This window comes from Schistosoma mansoni, assembly GCF_000237925.1.
Source record: "Schistosoma mansoni, WGS project CABG00000000 data, chromosome 1 unplaced supercontig 0034, strain Puerto Rico, whole genome shotgun sequence".
NCBI lineage: Eukaryota > Metazoa > Platyhelminthes > Trematoda > Strigeidida > Schistosomatidae > Schistosoma > Schistosoma mansoni.
Genome location: NW_017385988.1, coordinates 2,241,953 through 2,260,555, shown reverse-complemented (window position 1 = coordinate 2,260,555; position 18,603 = coordinate 2,241,953). Strand labels below are relative to the sequence as shown.

Genomic DNA, 18,603 nt, shown 5'->3' with positions numbered 1-18,603 from the left:
GTCGTACCTTTGACTAATAAGCACTATTTTATCACTGTAAAATCCGTGGAAGAGTAAATTTTTGTCGTATGGACTTCGTAAGCCAGGTTAATATATTACATTCATTAAAAATAACCTTCTGAAAGAAGGAATTTGTCACAGTAGGTGGATTTGAATGATTAGTAGATGTTAGTTTGCTGACTTTATATAGCGCCTGCTTCTTTGAGTTCATGACGGTTATATTGGCAACCATGACCGATAGACGTTAGCGGATTGTGCAAAATAAATTTTTGATGTACTTGATGAAGTATTACCTATTTTGTGGAAGACTGATTCCCTACTGTCGTCTACCATTGATATTTAACGCCTACGCATCATTTGACAAGATAAAGAACGTTGGATGGAAACAATTCACATTCGCTTTGCAAATTTACTATCTATGTTAGTACATTCTGACACAATAACAAACGCTGAGGCAGTAGGCAAAGGTGTAAGGAGTTGAATCCCATCATCAGTTTGAAGATCTTGTAGAATCTCTAGTAAACTAGAGATTAAGATCAGATGTTCGAAAGGTTAGTTCGTAGCTGGAAAATGTAACTGAATGTGTTATCATCTGTATAATTGAAAGCACATTACATCACATCATCAAACAACAACCTACGCTTTAAACTCAAATTGGAGTGTTCGCGGTTAATGAGGAAACATGTTGGAAACGGTTGTTTGGTTAACTAAGACAGAATATCAACACATTTTGCTGTTACGCTTTTTACGAAACCCGTGTTGCTCGGGGGTTAACAGTTTGTACGAATCTATGTGACTTAATAACTTAACCCGAATTATATTTTTAGGTAACTTAACGACTTTGATGGTCAGGCTGACAGGCTGGTAATTAGATACGATCAGTCTCTTATCCTCCTGAAATATAGGACTGACTATAGCGTCTTTCTAGTCTCTAGGTAGTTGATCGAGTGAAAATGACATGTTGAAGAGCGTCGCGAGCGGTCTTGAAATAATGTTCGCAAGAGATAACAGCAGGCGTGGATGTAACCATTCGAGGCCCGGTATCTTACGGGGTTTGAGGTTGGTTAACAATGGAACAGTTTCCTCGGTCACATGTAAAGTAGACTTCACTAAAATAGTTTGCAAAAGTCTGAGCTTTTGCTAGATCAGATAGAGCTAGTAAATCTGAATTTTCCTGTAACAGTAACGCGGGAATACCACTACTACGTTTTGTCCGCCGTTTAAAGTACGAAAACAGTCGCTTCGGACAAGTACGGCTATCATATGCCAACTGTCATTAGTGATTGGTACGGGAATTAGCTATGGCTTTTTCACATATATTCCGGAATTTTTATATTTGCATTTAAATAATACCTGTCCTGTCGACAAGAACAAGTCCCAGAAGTGTCTTCTACGCTTTAACAACTTCCAGGTTTCAGAAAATAGGGAGATTGGGAAGTTACGAGGCAACAATCGGTCCAACGTGTCACTACAAAACAGAGAGAGCTAAATATATGTTCTTGGAAATGATTTTGTGGTTTTTCTGCAGCAAAAGACCACTTACATACAAGGAAACCTGATATTCGTGCAACCCAGAGGACAACCAACCGACCCTTAACAAATCAAATACGGAATGACCGCCTCGTGTCAGGCCGTTCAAGGTCGCAAAAAGGGAACGGCGGGCAGGTTTGAAAACGCACTGACTTATTTACCTTGCCTTTTTTCGTGCCGTTTCAGAAAGATTGGGTTGGTATTCGTAGTCGGTGGCAGCATTCCAATTTAGACCTATCAGCGACTTCAGATCGCTTAAATGGGACAAGGTGTCCATCATAGGTGAGCTGCTGTAAGTTGAAAAACAAACTACGCAAAGTGAGAATAAATGTGATTACATGAGTGACGTAGTATAAAAGGAATAAAAATGAGTGTTATCAGATGATTGAGAAAATGATTTGTCTGAATGAGCGTTGGAGCGGTAGAAAATTTTCCATTCTCAGTAATCATTGATTCGTGTGTGGGCTAAGATACTGCCCGTGTACCCAAACCGAAACAGGTAGTTTTCTTAGGGGGCCACACCCAAAGCCCTTGACCCAAAGGTCTAATCCACTGGGCAGTGGAGCATTGTTGAAAGATGCAGTCCCATGGTAGCCGGTCATCGACAATAGATTCATTCGCCATTTGTCCTCTCAGAACCCTGGGGCCCATGTGCACTAATGGTTTGGAATCAAGATTTTCCAACTTCCCTAGGTGGACTCTCGGTACCCACCAACCCGGTTAAGGAACCGGATACTCACTTTTTGTCCTCTCAATTTCGTAAACAACATCCTCACCGTGAGAAAGACCTTCCTGGCAGTGGCTGTATATGCGAGGCCATGTGAGCGTTTCGAGAGGGGGAGTAGGCTCTCCCCGCCTTCGACCATACCAGGGTTTGGGGGGTCGATTGGTTGGCTAAAGGTAGTAAAATTACAAGCTTTATTTGTCACAGAGTACGTTGGTATCGTTAAAAGTTCTTAAGGCTGTTTTCCGTGGTATTCCTTGTCTGATTTAAGATGTATTTACCCATCAGTAACATTTGTATTTATTCACCTACTCTTCTTAGGTTTTTCTATTGAGTTGTTTTCACTGAAATGCACTTTGTAGTTTACATTTCTATATCTGGTTTGTTTCGTAGGTTACTTTTTTTCGGATCGGCAATACTGTCGCGCATTTAATTGTTGCTGTGTTTGTAGTCAATGGTTGAAATCAGGGATTTACCTCAGGATTTATTTTATCAAATTTGCTCCTATTTGCGGATTAACGATCTCATTGCGCTATGTTCTGTGTGTGCACAGTTTTGTTACTGGTTACGTCGGCAGTCGTATTGGAAATGGCGCTCACAATGTCTTTGGAGTGGAACCTACCCTTGTTTACCAGGTTACTTTGTTTGTGTATTCTGATCTGTATCAAATGTAGAGAAGATCATAGACTGGGCGTCGGCAAGTTTTGAACGGGAAAAGTGCTGTATAAACTTCGGGGAGAATTCATCTGATTGCATTCGTCTATCTAAGTTGAACGTGGTCAGCCACGGGATAGACGCTTTACATATTCCCCTGGTATCCATTGAAATTTTTCTGATAATCTTAATTCCAGAAACATCCAGATTTACTTATAATGGGTGATAGAGGTCGAGTGGTGTCAATATTTTCATTCAAGGCTGGGATGTTTTCTAATTCATGGCTCCCTGTATTTACTGAATATCATAGTCATTCTGTAAGTGTTTTTCAAGTAGTCATTATTTTGGGAAATAATTTTATATGATTTTAAATACTTTACACAACTCAGCAACTATTTAAAATATAAACTATTAGGTTTGTTTTCTTCGTGCGACTGATTAATTTAACGAAGAAGTACATACACTGCTTAGCACTTATAAATATTATTTAATGTTTGATAGTGAACTTCGCAGGAAAACACAGATACATATTTCTTTATGTTGTCATTGGTATGTGTTCACGAAGTATAAATTAGTTGTTTTTAATCATTTGTAATAGTTATGAAGAGACTAAGACCAAAGATTTGAGCACAATAACATAACTTCCTTTCATTTCGTCAGCTGTTTACGTGTCACATTTACCACGAGTGCACAAACATGATGTCCCCTTGAACCCAATCCTGTCAATCATCGATTCGCCGTTTCATAAAATTGCATGCTGACTAACGGAAAAGCTAAGGCCAACAGAAAATACATAAAAAAAATTCATTATAATTTCCTGACAGACTAAATCATGCAAACGTTTCTGGTTGCCTTTTACATAACATACTTGTTCACCAATATATCACTTCTTGAAACCACAGGGATATTGGCCAGCATCCTGATATACTGTTACCAGTGTCAATCCAAACGATTGCTAATTATATGCACAAAAGACGTTCAGTTTAACAACAGTGTACCGTCAAATTGACGGTGTTGCAATAAGAGGTACAATTTTCGCAGATATTTTTGTGGGTTATCTTGAAAACACAGGGATTAAAAGAGCAGTGAGTAAAATAACGGAATACTCGGGATATATTAATAACAGGTTCATTCTTTGCTATTCTTCTGTTAGGAGAGATGACTTACTATGGAGCACAAAAAGAACGACATGCTCCACCTTTTTGGTAGTATCGTATTACAGAGAGAAGGCGAGACAGCTCAACGTTCAGTTTGTCGAGAAAGTACTTGGAATGGTCTATACTTGGATTCGGATAGTTTTTGTCCAATCCTTTACAAGAAGGTATTGGTCAGAATACTTTTATAGAGTAGAAATAATATGTGCCACTGACAGACTGGAAGAGGAATTGGCAAACATTGAAAAGTGTCTCAATGACAACTTCTGTCCACAGAAATTTATTGGTAAATATAAAAAAAAATAAAAGCAAGTTGGATGTCGCTATTGTCAATATAAAACCTTTATTTACTCATATTAGCTTCAAAGGTGATGACGTTGCACGCACAACCAGCAGAAGGCCTAACGCTTCATTAGCCAGAACCTGCCCTGCAGCCAAACTTAGTCCTGTGTAAAATAACTTGCTTAGTAATTCAATCGGAGGTTGACAAATACTCTACCAGTTCTGTCTAGAAATTTACATGTACCTCCCAAAGCAGCTACATTGACTGGACAGATTAGAGGGCATATCTCCAAAGCTTTTTAAACGTTTTTCAAAAAGCCTTCAACCAAGAGGGAGGAATACGCTTAGTAGCACAATCACCAAGCATCTCTTGGACATCAAGTTGATACCTTGAAATCTTTCAAGGTACTTAATAAACAGCCAGGCTCCAGCCTTCCAAAGTCTTCTGGAGGCATTGCTGCTAGGAGTAAATACCTGGCTTATGTGTTTAGGACACGATTATTAATCTTTCTCTGCCTTGCTGACACAAATATCTTTTCGTTATGTCATAAAATATTTTTAAAATCTCAGTTGAATACATCATTGCTTCTCTTTCCACTCCCTTCTCGATCAGTAGTTCCATTTTAAACAATTGAGCTTTACTCAATTTATTTCTGCGTTTGTTTATTGTTTAAAAATTTTTCTCTAGCTCTCCAGTCTTTTGTTACTATAAATGTTGTGGAGTGCTCTTCCACATGAGATATATATTTGTTATAGATTCCCACTATTCCATATTATTCTCTAGCATCCAAGCTTCTAAAATCTGAAGAAACAGATAAACAGAAGAACATATGTCCTACGGTTTTGAAAAATATTAAGGTGGTGCAAAGATTATGGATATTTGCAGAGCAATCGGGAGAAGTTGCTCAGAAAACCAGCCACTTATATTTCGAACATTACGTAGTCAAAATTCAAGCCCTTTTTGTGTAGCTTGAAGTCCATTTAAATATATTTTATTTGAAACAAGGGATTTTCCAAGAACCCATTTCACCAACAAACAAGCGATTTTTACTCTAGATCACGTTATACATCAGCCTATCGAAACTAATTAATTCCTACGATATTTTACATTGCACTCTATTTCACTTCATTTAATTTGATAATGATATTTCAGGGTTGGATATGGACTATCAATTCAACAGATGATGTTGTCATAACAGGTTCATGGGATGGTGCTTTGAGAGTATGGAAGTTGACAAATTCTGGACTAGCATTTCAATCAATTTACCAGTAAGTTCTACGAAAAGTTTTTCAAGTGGATGGCAAATGATAATAGGTCAATTTTTATAGTCACTTTGTTCTTTTTTTATGATTTTCTCCTAGTTATTTACATCATAAAAGGTCAGTTTTAGCATAGTACCTTAAGTTAGTAACAATCTAATCAGCTGACTGAAGTCTGTGTTGTGCTACTATCAGATAAGTTTTTTAATCCCATGTGCTTTATTATTGTTTATTTGATGACGACTTTTTATAGTATCACGTTTTGCACTTTATGACCCAACTGTTATACTGCACAAATTGATCAATAAATGTTACTTATTGGTTAACACAATGGGGTTAATGGAAATGTTTATTACCTTTTAATATAAATACAACTGCTCATAAATTTGTATTATTTGCTATCATCGCATCACTGTTGTATTGAATCTTTGTAGTAGAGGATAATGCATTTTGTCCATTCATTTACTATCTACAGATTGGGCACTCCTGTACTGTGTTCAAGCTTTTTGGATTCCAGTACTTTGGCAGTTGGTACACATGATCGAAATGTCTATCTATTGGATATACGTTCGTTTGAACAAAATTCATCAAGTCGTATGTGCCATAAAAAGGCTGTTCTTTGCATAGATGCTATATATGAAAATGGTTTGCGTTCAGCTGTTTCAAGAAACTGTACTTCTACTATGAAAAACTGTATTAACGGTAGCGGTGATAACTGTGACCAGATATGTGTAGAATATGATTATCATTCAGAGTTATCATCTGTAACAGCAAGTGAAGAAAATTTTGGAGACTGTATGATTGATCCGTTTGAAATGGAAAGTATTGTACTGAACAGTCGTGAACCTAGTCCTGTATCATTTCCCGTAAAGTGTAATTCAGACAAAATAAGTTGTGACAAACTGGATATACAAAATAATTCACTACCTGCTGACCTAAACCATTCGCCAAAACAATCATTTTCTAACGTTCATCTAATCACTGGCAGCAGTGATCAGTATATTGCTGGTTGGGATGTGAGAAATGTTTCTCAACCGGTTCACAAACACAAGGTGAGAAATATCTTCCATTTCGTCATAACAGTTTTTTTACTATTGACTAGTTAAAAAACTTTCATAATATATTGTAATGGTAGCTCAGTTGGTCCACTTGATGCTGAACGTCAGGCTCCCAAATGCCCTGGTACGGCCGAGAGTGGGGAGGGGCCGCCCTCTCGAAATGCTCTCAGACGGCCACGCGTATACAGCCTCTTCCAGGAAAGTCCTACTCACTGCCTTCTTGTGGCGAGGGTGTTGTTTATGGAGTTGAGAGGACGAAAAGCAAATGTCCGGCGCTTTAACCGGATTGGTGGATGTGGAGGATCTACCTACGGGAGTTGAAAAACCCTGATTCCAAACCAATGGTGTACATGGGCTCCAGCATCCTTAGGGAAAAATTAACGTATGAACCAATTATTGGTCACCGGCTACCATGGGACTGCATCTCCTCACGATACTCCACTGCTTTGTGGGTTAGACCTTTAGGTCAAAGGCTCCGAGTGTGGCCCCCTAAGAAAACTACCTGCTTCGGTCTCGGCAATCGGGTAGTATCACAGCCCTCACACAAACAAATGAAATGACGATTTCTACTGACAATACTATTCACTCTCCTATTAAAAGTCAGATAATTCACACTATTATTTACCTCGTCACTTATTCACCCCCTTTTATTCCCAATTTGTGTATCCCTATTTCTCAACTATGCAGCAGCTCGCCCAAGGTGAAGACTCTGTTCTATCTAAACGATCTCCAGTCACTGTATGGCCGAAAGTGAATGCTTCCACCGAATACGAATACTGAATCAGTCTTTCTGAAACCACGTACAACATTCAAGCTGGCTTCCTTTAACGTTCGCACACTAATGCAGATCAGACAACAGATAGGGCTGGCTATTTCTTTAGAAAGTCTTAATGTCTAAGTTTGTTGTCTATCCGAGACCCGTATTCAAGACTCTAGTGAAGTACTTCAAATTTGATCTCCATCTGTCGCTTCCAAAGGCTTGTTTTATGTGCGTTTATCCGGAGACCCTGTGGCATCCTCGTCTGGTCTTGTTGGCGTTGGTGTCGCACCAAGCGCTAGAGCTGAGGCAGCATCAATCGATTGAATCCCCGATAACAGCCAGTTATGTGCTGTTAGATTAGAAGGCTCCATCAAAGTGAGAAGAAATCGGTGTGAGAAACTATGCCTTTTTGTCATCTCCGCCTACACTCTGACAGATTGCAGCCCGGATGCAATCAAGGATGAAGTCTACCACCAGTTAACTGTTCTTCTCCAGAAAGTGCGTTCGACAGATATTGTAGTACTATCTGGAGACTTGAATGCACAGGTCGGGCGTCTAGGCACAGAAGAGAGTCGTTTAGGTGGCTAATGGGGACTTGTTGGTCACAGGACAGATAACGGGGACCGTCTGCTGCAACTGTGCACAGACCACAACCTGCTTCTGGCTAGCACTAACTTCCGGTACAGTCATCGCCGATATGCCACCTGGCGTCCTCCCTCTGTATCTCAAACCTGGACTCAGGTTGATCACATCACGATCAGCTACCGCAGGCGTGGTTGTGTATAAGACTGCCGCTTCTTTTGGAGTACCTATCTGGACTCTGGTCATGCCCTGGTCTGCGCCAATCTTACCTTACTTTTCGGTGGCCAACGAATTGACCGGCTTCAACGGATTGATGTCAGTAAATTAGTTGCAACTTCTGTTGCAAGCAAGTATCGAACCGACCTAGCTTCTAGGCTAGCTACCATCCCGACCGTTGCTGCTACCTTGACGTGGTGGTCGGGATTGCCTATCGTGATGAACCAATCGAGCTATACTGGCTGCAATAATTGTTGCTCAAGGTCCCATCATGCCAGACAGGTCGGTTGAAGGGCGGTAAGACTAACAGCAGCAAACCCAAGGTCCGAAGGCGAAGTCGTACTGCTGACTGTACAGAGGTGTGACGGCAGTAAGGTGTTTCCTTCAGACAACCATCATAACAGCGTTGCTGCCTTCCCACAAGGAGGGGTTGGGTTAGAAAAGGTCGACGCTATAAATGCACACCTCGCCATATCCCACGGATATCCGTCTCCGGTGATAAGGTCTCAACAAGTACGGAGCTAACAGAAGAATTACACACAAAAAGGTCGCGTGTGACTGGCCTCAAGCAGTTGTCCCTTGGGCACTGCGGTTACGCTCTCGGGTCACTTAGATCACCTCTAATCCCATTTCCTTTTCAGGTACCCCTAGAAGAACCCTTCTACAATGTTTCCTTTAGACAACCATCGTGTTCAGAGCCTGATAGGATGAGTTTACGAGAATCGATCAGTGCAGTAGACCTAAAAGAAATCCATTAGTTTTTAGTAACCCTTTAGTTTAAATTACTAATAGATGTTACTGTTGTTCCCACAGCTGTTCGTATATCCTTCCAAGCAACATCTGGGTCAGCCCCGTTTCCAGAACTGTCTAGATGTGAGCCCAGTTGTTCCTGGGACTTTCATTTGGCTTTCTCATCCTCCGAGTTCAATTCTAATGGGTCTTCTTAGTATAGTGTTTCTGCGTCCACTGAGGCGCAAGGAAATGTGTGCTCGTATTAGAGCATGGTCAGAGTCTAAACTTGTATTCTAGAACGAGTGACAGTCTTCTTTCCAGCCTCTCCAATCGTTGGCTATGGTGACACTTGAGGAGGAAACTGAAAGAGGAAGTTTAGTGTTGAAAGTCGAGGTAGGCGGAATAGTAGGAATTGAAGAATGAGATTGATTATGGATGCAATGATTTTGAGTACTGTTAGAGGTGTGAGGGCAGTTATCACCTCCGTTCGCCCACACCGTGGAAGGGTTCTTCTAGGGGTACCTGAAAAGGAAATGGGATTAGAGGTGATCTAAGTGACCCGAGAGCGTAACCGCAGTGCCCAAGGGACAACTGCTTGAGGCCAGTCACACGCGACCTTTTTGTGTGTAATTCTTCTGTTAGCTCCGTACTTGTTGAGACCTTATCACCGGAGACGGATATCCGTGGGATATGGCGAGGTGTGCATTTATAGCGTCGACCTTTTCTAACCCAACCCCTCCTTGTGGGAAGGCAGCAACGCTGTTATGATGGTTGTCTGAAGGAAACACCTTACTGCCGTCACACCTCTGTACAGTCAGCAGTACGACTTCGCCTTCGGACCTTGGGTTTGCTGCTGTTAGTCTTACCGCCCTTCAACCGACCTGTCTGGCATGATGGGACCTTGAGCAACAATTATTGCAGCCAGTATAGCTCGATTGGTTCATCACGATAGGCAATCCCGACCACCACGTCAAGGTAGCAGCAACGGTCGGGAGTAACCCTAGTGATCAAATAAGATTCATTTTTGTCTTAATAATTGAATATTTTATCGTCTTGTCTTGCGAAGAAAACAGATTGTCTTTTTGATATAGTAAACTATTAGTTCGATAATTTAGCATTTCACTCATCGTAGTCGACATTTTGTCTCAAATTTAAAATAAGGATTTACAGATATACCTCATAAAAATCATTCAACCAGATCAAGCCTGAAAGTTGATGTTATATAAATTAGTTCTTAGTCGCTGTTACACTAATCATTGTTATTGAATTCTAGATTTCAGAGTAGTGGTTAAAGTATGTTGAGCTTACTAGGATGTTGAATACTTTTACATTTGAATTACTATTCGGCATATTATGGTTTTTCATGCATCTAACACTTGAATAAGCATGAATTAGAGTGACAAATTTCCATCACAAAACTTTACCAAAATGTCATGATTTAATTGATAAGTATCATGACATCCATATAATAATTTGACTCAACGTAAGCCCGACCGATTCTACCCAATAAGCCGATAATAAGAGTACATCCTGTTAGACAGAGAAATAAATGATCGTTCTACAAGTGACAGCTATCACAACACAGTACAAGTTGCGGTTTATGCTAATTTCAAATATCAGTGGAAACACTAGCTGGATGTTCATTGTGGATTCCACTTCCATTATCCGAAATCATATTCTTTAATTTTACTGGACAATCTACCCCAATGTTTCATTCACTTGAGTCATTTCTCGTTTCCTGTTGTTATTTTTTCCATGATCTCATGTTTCGTTGCTCATAACTATTTCCCTTCAAAAATAAGATCCACCACTCCTTTGGAGCCAGTCGCAAACTGGAACCTAGTACTTCAGTCCAAATCTCCGTACCCCATTAGCTCAGATAGATAAAAATTATTAGAGCAAATTCCAGAAAAGTAGAGGTAGCCCCCAAATGCCCTGGTAAGGCCGAGAGTGGGGAGAGTCCGCTCTCCCTCTCGAAATACTCTCACATGGCCACGTGAATATATAGCCTCTGCCAGGGAAGTCCTATTCACTGCCTTCTCGTGGCGGGGGTGTTGTTCACAAAAGTGAGAGGACGAAAAGCAAATGTCCAGCGGTTTAACCGGGTTGGTGGACATGGAAAGTTCACCTAGGGGAGTTGGAAAACCCTGATTCCAAACCAATGGTGCACATGGGCTCCAGGATCCTGAAGGAACAAGTGGCGTATGAACCAATTATTTGGTCACCGGCTACCATGGGACTGCATCTCCTCACGATGCCCCACTGCCTTGTGGATCAGATGTTTAGGTCAAAGGCTCTGGGTGTGGCCCCCTAAGAAAACCACCTGCTTCAGTCTGGGCACCTGGGCAGTATCACAGCTCTCACACAAATCAAATGAGATTTGTGAGGCGCATGTTTATCTGGTGCTTCCTTGTACCAACATTTGTGTTTAAATAAATAAATAAAAAATAGAGCAAATTCCAGAAAAGTAGAGGTAGTAGCAGTATTATTAGTGATAGAAATGGTCAGGCACCAAAGATACGATTCAAAAAGGTTCAAATTAGGGGCAAAATTATGAGGAATTCAGAAGCTTAGAATCTGGGTGAGGACAAAGAGTTGATGGATTTGTGTCATTTCCAACGATTTTGGGATATGTTAATCAAAGTATCTGACCACTGGTTACGATTATCACGCGGACTCCAACCAGGTAGTCTACACCCATTATCATGGCTCATTGCTATTGTCAGTGACTTCATGGACTGATAATATGTTTTGATTTGGTCGCCCCTAGCTTTCTTCCAGCCTGCTCCTGGACCAGAAAACACTACCCGTCGAGGTTGGCGATACGTAACACATATCCCAAACACCTCACTTGATGAAGATTTACTAACCTATTAATCGACTTACCCTATTTATCTAGTGGCTTATTCCTAACCCAAGCATTGTTTATCAGGTGGTTCCGAAATACATAAGCAGTGCTTCGATAAACGTATGACTGAATACTAGTAACCTACAAATATCCTTTATTCTTAATGGTCATGTTTCACGCCCATAAAGTAGAATAAAGCAAACTGCTGCACAGTAAACTCATCCTTTGGCTGATATATGTATTACTCCCCAACACCACATGTGGTAAAAGTTGGCAAAAGTCAATCGCGCTTTCTAAATCCATGTAGAGATTTTGTTTGACACCGGATCATTAGAACTGATAAGACTACCAAGACAGGTGAAGCTGTTGATACGCTCAAATACTCCACTCCCTATCATTCGTTCAGGTGCTGATGCTGACTAATCCTGAAGTAATAGTTTGCATTCCTACGGAGAGAATTGTTGGATCCTCATATAGCCAAGTTACTATTAATTCGATATGTTTGTCATGTTTGACACATTTAACAGGGAATCCATTAGAACTGACGAGATGATGAGGATCGACGACATTTGATTTGAGGTCACTAGCGTTTGATTCTTGTGAAACAGGTTGCTTGAATTTTTTTGGAACCTCATTGGCAGATAATGGATCATTTGGCACCACTGTATCCACTATACTGCTCGCTTCGTTGCTCGTTTCTTCGTGGGCTGGTACTGCAGCAATTTCATGAGCATTTGACATGGCATCATGTTGCTGAGAACTGGGAGCATCACTGTTCGGACCTGCTAATTCAGGGATAGTGGTGTTTGAATCCACTACCGTGCACGTTTCGGAAATGGATAGTGCTGGACAACCGGGCGTCTCTTGAGAGACTGCTGTTTCGTTTGAGATGCGGCTGATCGAGGATTCATCGAGGCTGCGATCATTTTCTAGCTCTGCGTGAAATTCAGTGATTAATCCATTCACTTCCGACGCATATGCAAAGCATTGGTGATCCAGAAGCTGTGTGCGTAGTTTGACCATGAACTCCAAATGTCGGTCAATTATCAACTGCAATCGGTCAGAAGGGAGCGTCATTTTTCACTTTTTTGTCCCCGTCGCCAATTGTTATGCTTAAGCTAAATCGATTCCGCGGTAACGAACGAAAACCAATGACACGATAAGCTATATAATCGGTCGTCCCGGGCCCCGCTAACTAGATGAAGAAGTCCAAGGCAAGTAGGGGAATATGTATGTACTCCGCAAGCAGCCGAGTACAAGCAATCGAATAAGGGAAAAAGTCAAGCGCATTTATACAGCAACAATTTGTCCTTGAGCATCATTAGTAAATAGCACACACAAAGAAACAATGGACCAATAGCGTTTAAGATAGTTTACAAGTGGGAAATATGAAGTGAAGGTAAAAAGAGCGCTTTTGGCGCGAAAACAGCTAAATTCAAATTTTCAAAATAAAATTACAAAACTAAGCCATTTACCAAGTAAGTTCTGGGGATTTGACATCCCCAACAAGAATCACATCTAAAACATACTTACATTGTTGCTTTAGTGGTCAAAAGACTGGACCTTGTCAGCGTCTTCACTTAACAGAACTATGTCACCTGCGTATTATAAGTCGAGTGAATCTCCTGGTAGAGGAACCTCATGAAAAGTTAGAGGATGAGTGTGTTATCTCTGAAAGAATGTCTATGACATAGTTGAATAAAAAAGTAAGTTGGACAACCCTGACGAACACCACTTGAAGTAATCAATCCCGATGACAGTTCGCCATAAGTTTTGACTCGACCAATAGTGTTCAAACAGAAAGCCTGAAAAAGGTTAATATACTTCTTTGATGCACCTTTTAGCGTCAATCACTGCAACGTAATCTCACGATCAACGGAGTCAAACGCCGCCTGAAGATCAAGGGATACAACTATTATTAGACTTCCAAAAAGTATCTATGTTCCAGAATTTGCTGAAGGGTAAATATTTGGTCTGTTAACCCACGTCCAGGTCTTAAACTAACCTAGTTTTCTCGGGTTTACTCTCCGCGAGCTCTAGTTAGGCACGGAAGTACTATTGAGGGTAATATTCCAGACATCATATTATTTAAACTCTGCCCCTTTATGGTCCATTTTTTATGTTTAGATGTCGAATATTTCAGTACTACATCAGATTAATTTAGGTACATCATGTGGTCTGATCTATTATCTTCATTAACGTATTACTCTTTCGAGTACTTTGTTTCACAAGACTAAATTTTACGAATTTACATATGGTAGCCATAGTAACTTCTCATCTATCTTAACATTTCAGCTCAGCCGTTACCCAAGAAAGCTGTCTCTCCTGGATAAATATGAATTATGGGTTGCTGAACCACCGAATCGGATTCACGTGTTCGACATTCGCAAAAATCAGTTCAACTGTGTATATGTGAGCTCTGACTATTAGTGTCTCAATTATGACCATTACTAATATAGTTTTTTTTAGTTTAACCAAATTACGTTGGATGGCAAAAATTTAGATTTATGTGCACGTAATGGTTTTGTTCAATTAAAGTTAAACACCTAATTCCCCTTCCCGAAATCAGGTCCGTTAGAGAATAATATCTTTGATGGCCTCAAAGTGCCATTAGAGTGTAGTGGAACTATCTATTGACCTACTTCGAGGTCAGGTTTGTAGTGTTAACTCCCGAAGGACTGGGATTTTGTGAGATTTTATACTTCTACCGACTCAGACAACTATGGAGTGTTGTACGATCATTGAGTTGCTGATTCTTCGATACGTCGCAGCTGAAGTAGTTTGAAAGAATTTTCGAAACGATCGTATCAATAAGTAATACTGTGAATTGTCTGACTTTTGGAGCCAGCTGTATTGTAGGAAATATTGAAATCACTGGATAGAGTCTCCAAAGACAGCTCAATTGCCTGAACAAAAACTAGCGAATATGTCTCGAAATCAATCACATTCTGTTGTCTGTTTTTCCTATTTATATGGACTATCATGAATAATTGGATGCCGAATGCTACATTACACCAATAAATAAATAAATACAATAGGAGTATTGAGTTTAACCATAATTTTAAGTTGGTCATGTGTTAGAAAACAAAAACCACATGATCTTGATTTTTATCAGCTCAAAAGTCAATATTCTATTCCACTGTTCTTGTCCGTATATCACTTACCACTGAATTTGTTAATATTACTTAGACTAACCAACTTTCTGGATGGAATCGTGGTTTCGGTGGCCTAAAGGCTACACTAGGATGTATATTCGCTGCTGGTTTGCATGGTTCTGTGGAAGCATATCATCCAACAAATCCACTGAAGCCATTGAGTAAACGACCTCTGGCTGAGAAAATTAGTGCTCTTCCTACAAGTGTATGTAAAAATCTAAGTTTTCTATTCCGTATTCCATTTATAATGTATGCTCAAAGATAAACCAACAGAAATTTTTGTTTCTTAAACCTTTTTTGTTTTGTTGCCATCTTGTATCTAAGGTTTCACGGAAGCTAACGAAAAGTTGACGTCTCAGATACGCAAAGCTTCTGTTATAGTTTTTTTCAAAATGTTAATACAATAATTCGACTTTTATTAAGTGATATCGATTTATTGTGATTTCGTCATACTTTGTGAGCGTCTACTTAATTACCCTAAGGGTTTCTCTTTCTATGTGTCATGTAAATGCGTAGTCTCCATTAAATAGTTTGTGATTGAGTTTAGGTTTTGTCATATATCTTAGTACAACTCGTTTCAAGATAAAACTTCATTATATTGTTAGCATACTTGACTTATTTCTTATGTTCAAAAAAGTTCGTCGGTTAGCTACTTAACTCTTTGTTACGCACCAATGTAGTGTAAATATTTATTTTGAAACATTACTATTCAACAAATAGCATAAATCAGAGCAATGCTGATTTTTAATTATATGTTGACACGGTGATACTGTATACCAAATCAGCTTCGCTCAACTGATCACATGTTTTATCAGTCACTCAGTCACAACGTAGGACTAGGCACATATATGCACCGGTCCAAGTTGCCATACCTCATTAGCACAATAAGATGAACACCGAATTCATAGAAGTAGTTAATTCTATGATGGTAATATATAAAAGATAGTATATAAGGGTATAGTACAGGAAGAAAGATATGAAGCAATTTTAATCTCATAGTTTAAGGGAAGATAAAGATGTATACACTTGCGCCATTGTGATCGATTCTGAGCCATGTCATACAGAGTCTCCAACCATTCATTAAGGCATGCAATCCGTACTTAATCGGTTGGCAATCAGTGTCCGCAGGTACGGCATGTGCTTTGCACCATCGAAGTGCAAAGTACTCCTACAAGACTGGCAGGATTCTCATCCTGTACTCACCCTGGGTGGTGAGCAGATTGAAGTAGTTGAGAAGTTCCTGTATCTAGGTAGCAATATAAGTGCTGGTAGTGGCGTGAGTGATGAGATTGATGCATGTATAATGAAAGCCAGAGCGGCTTATGCCAATCTGGGCCATCTTTGCCGCCTTCGTGATGTTAGTCTGGCTGTAAACGGTCGGATCTACGACGCGTCGGTGAGATCAGTTTTGCTCTATGCTTGTGAAACCTGGCCTCTCCGAGTTGAGGATGTTAGACGACTCTCTGTGTTCGATCATCGTTGTCTCCGAAGGATTGCTGACATCCAGTGGCAGCACCATGTTAGTAATGCAGAGGTTCGGCATCATGTGTTCGGGCGCAGAGACGATAATTCAATTGGTGTCACCATCTTGAAACACCGACTTCGGTGGCTTGGACATGTTCTACGAATGTCGTCCCAGAGACTTCCACGTCGTGCATTATTTGCCGACTCTGGGACTGGTTGGAAAAAGCGGAGAGGAGGTCAGTGTATGACATGGTGTCGTGGCATGAAAGAAAGCTGCAAAGGGCTAGCTTCTGTTGGTCCTTCACGACTCCCTGGCTGGGGTCCGAGAGATGGTGCAACATAGTGGCTAGAGACGTTATCAGATATGGCTCAGAATAGAAGCCAGTGGCGATCCTGCTGTAGCCTTCTTTTACTTTCTTCATAAAGAGTGGTTCTAACTTTCCTAACTGAAAGAGTCTTCCGGTTGTACATTTCAGTCCGCCTTATCTTTTCATCCCTTCTCTTCCTACTTTCATTATTTTGTGTGGCGCATATGTATCTGGTGCCCTTTTGTACCAATATGTATGTGTTTAAATAAATAAATAAATTATTAGTCTGAAGAGTTGTCTGGTGTTGCCTACAGCCGCTGCCTTTTCCATCTCTTTAGCTTTCGTTACCCACAACTGCTCATGGTCGTTCCTTATACTTTTGGTTAACCTAGATCTGATTTGTTTTCTCTCTTCATCGTGTTCAGAGCCTGATAGGATGAGTTTACGAGAATCGATCAGTGCAGTAGACCTAAAAGAAATCCATTAGTTTTTAGTAACCCTTTAGTTTAAATTACTAATAGATGTTACTGTTGTTCCCACAGCTGTTCGTATATCCTTCCAAGCAACATCTGGGTCAGCCTCGTTTCCAGAACTGCCTAGATGTGAGCTCAGTTGTTCCTGGAACTTTCATTTGGCTTTCTCATCCTCCGAGTTCAATTCTAATGGGTCTTCTTAGTATAGTGTTTCTGCGTCCACTGAGGCGCAAGGAAATGTGTGCTCGTATTAGAGCATGGTCAGAGTCTAAACATGTATTCTAGAACGAGCGACAGTCTTATACTGAGCCTCTCGAACGATGACCGATGGCAATGTGGTCTATTTGAGTCCATCGTTGGTTTGGTGGAGGTGGCCGCCGTGTTAGACGATTTCTCTCCTTATGCTTAAAATTAGTGTTTGCTAAAAATAAACGATTGTCTGAGCACAGTTATAACAGACGTTCCCCATTATCTGATCTCTGAGCCGGAATACCGAAATACCCACCTACATGTCTTTCTTATTGGTTTAAGCTGCCTACTTGGGCATTGAAGTTACCCGCTATGAGTACTATGTCTGAATGTTCAGCTTTGTGAAGAAGTTCGGGAAGCTTTTTCTAAAATTCATCTTTCACTTCGTCCGGGCTGCAGTCAGTGGGAGAGTAAGCAGAAACAACTAAAATGCAGTGACGTGTGTCTCTTCCCTCCCGTGTTCTTACGGAGCCGTCTAGTCGAACAGTATATGGGCGACTGTTAAAATACGCGGCAATGGTTAGGGTTTACGTGATCATCATGCCCTAATTACTTTACACCGATCCAAATAATTGATCGTAAAGCGATAAACAATATTTCTACTCTATACTGATTTCTGAAACTTTTGAACAAATACTCGAAAACTGGAAGAACTTTATCTTGATTATAAGATGTGAAGTGAATCCAGTAATTATACTAATTAGCAAACGTATCTGAGTAGTGTTTGTGCATTATTTGAAATGAATGATAAAAATAGCCTCATAAGTCATCATTGAATACTTAATCTAAAATACGCCACAGGTAAAACTTTTAGGAAATTAGTCAGAACTACCAAAATCGGAAAGTCTATCTGAATGTCATTTGGTTGTCAATAGATGCTTTCAACTAAAACTTAAGAAGCACTGGACAATGGCGCGGACAATATCACAAAAGTTTCATACGGCCTTTCTTCGAGATGCTGACAAACTCAACAAATTCAAGATAGCCCTCAGCAACACGTTCCAGGCCTTTCATGATCTACTCAATGGAGAACAACTGGAAAGGTACCAAGGAGGCAATCATTTCAACATGTCGGGAGGTTCTGGGCTACAAGAAGCACCACCACAAGGAATAGATCATGCTGGTACACTGGATAAGATTGAAGAAAGGAGGAA

General features: G+C 40.3%; 1 protein-coding gene across 1 annotated transcript; it reads left to right on the top strand.

Moving 5' to 3' along the window:
- Positions 1-1,729: 1,729 nt before the first annotated feature.
- On the top strand, positions 1,730-15,220 carry Smp_168090 (hypothetical protein; the record flags this gene model as incomplete). Its single annotated transcript, XM_018791916.1, has 8 exons — positions 1,730-1,812; positions 2,648-2,889; positions 2,929-3,068; positions 3,106-3,225; positions 5,498-5,613; positions 6,080-6,656; positions 14,096-14,212; positions 14,990-15,220. Exons 2-8 carry the CDS (start codon positions 2,709-2,711, stop codon positions 15,218-15,220), a joined length of 1,482 nt encoding a protein of 493 aa, XP_018645019.1. The 5' UTR covers positions 1,730-1,812; positions 2,648-2,708.
- Between the last annotated feature and the right edge of the window lie 3,383 nt (positions 15,221-18,603).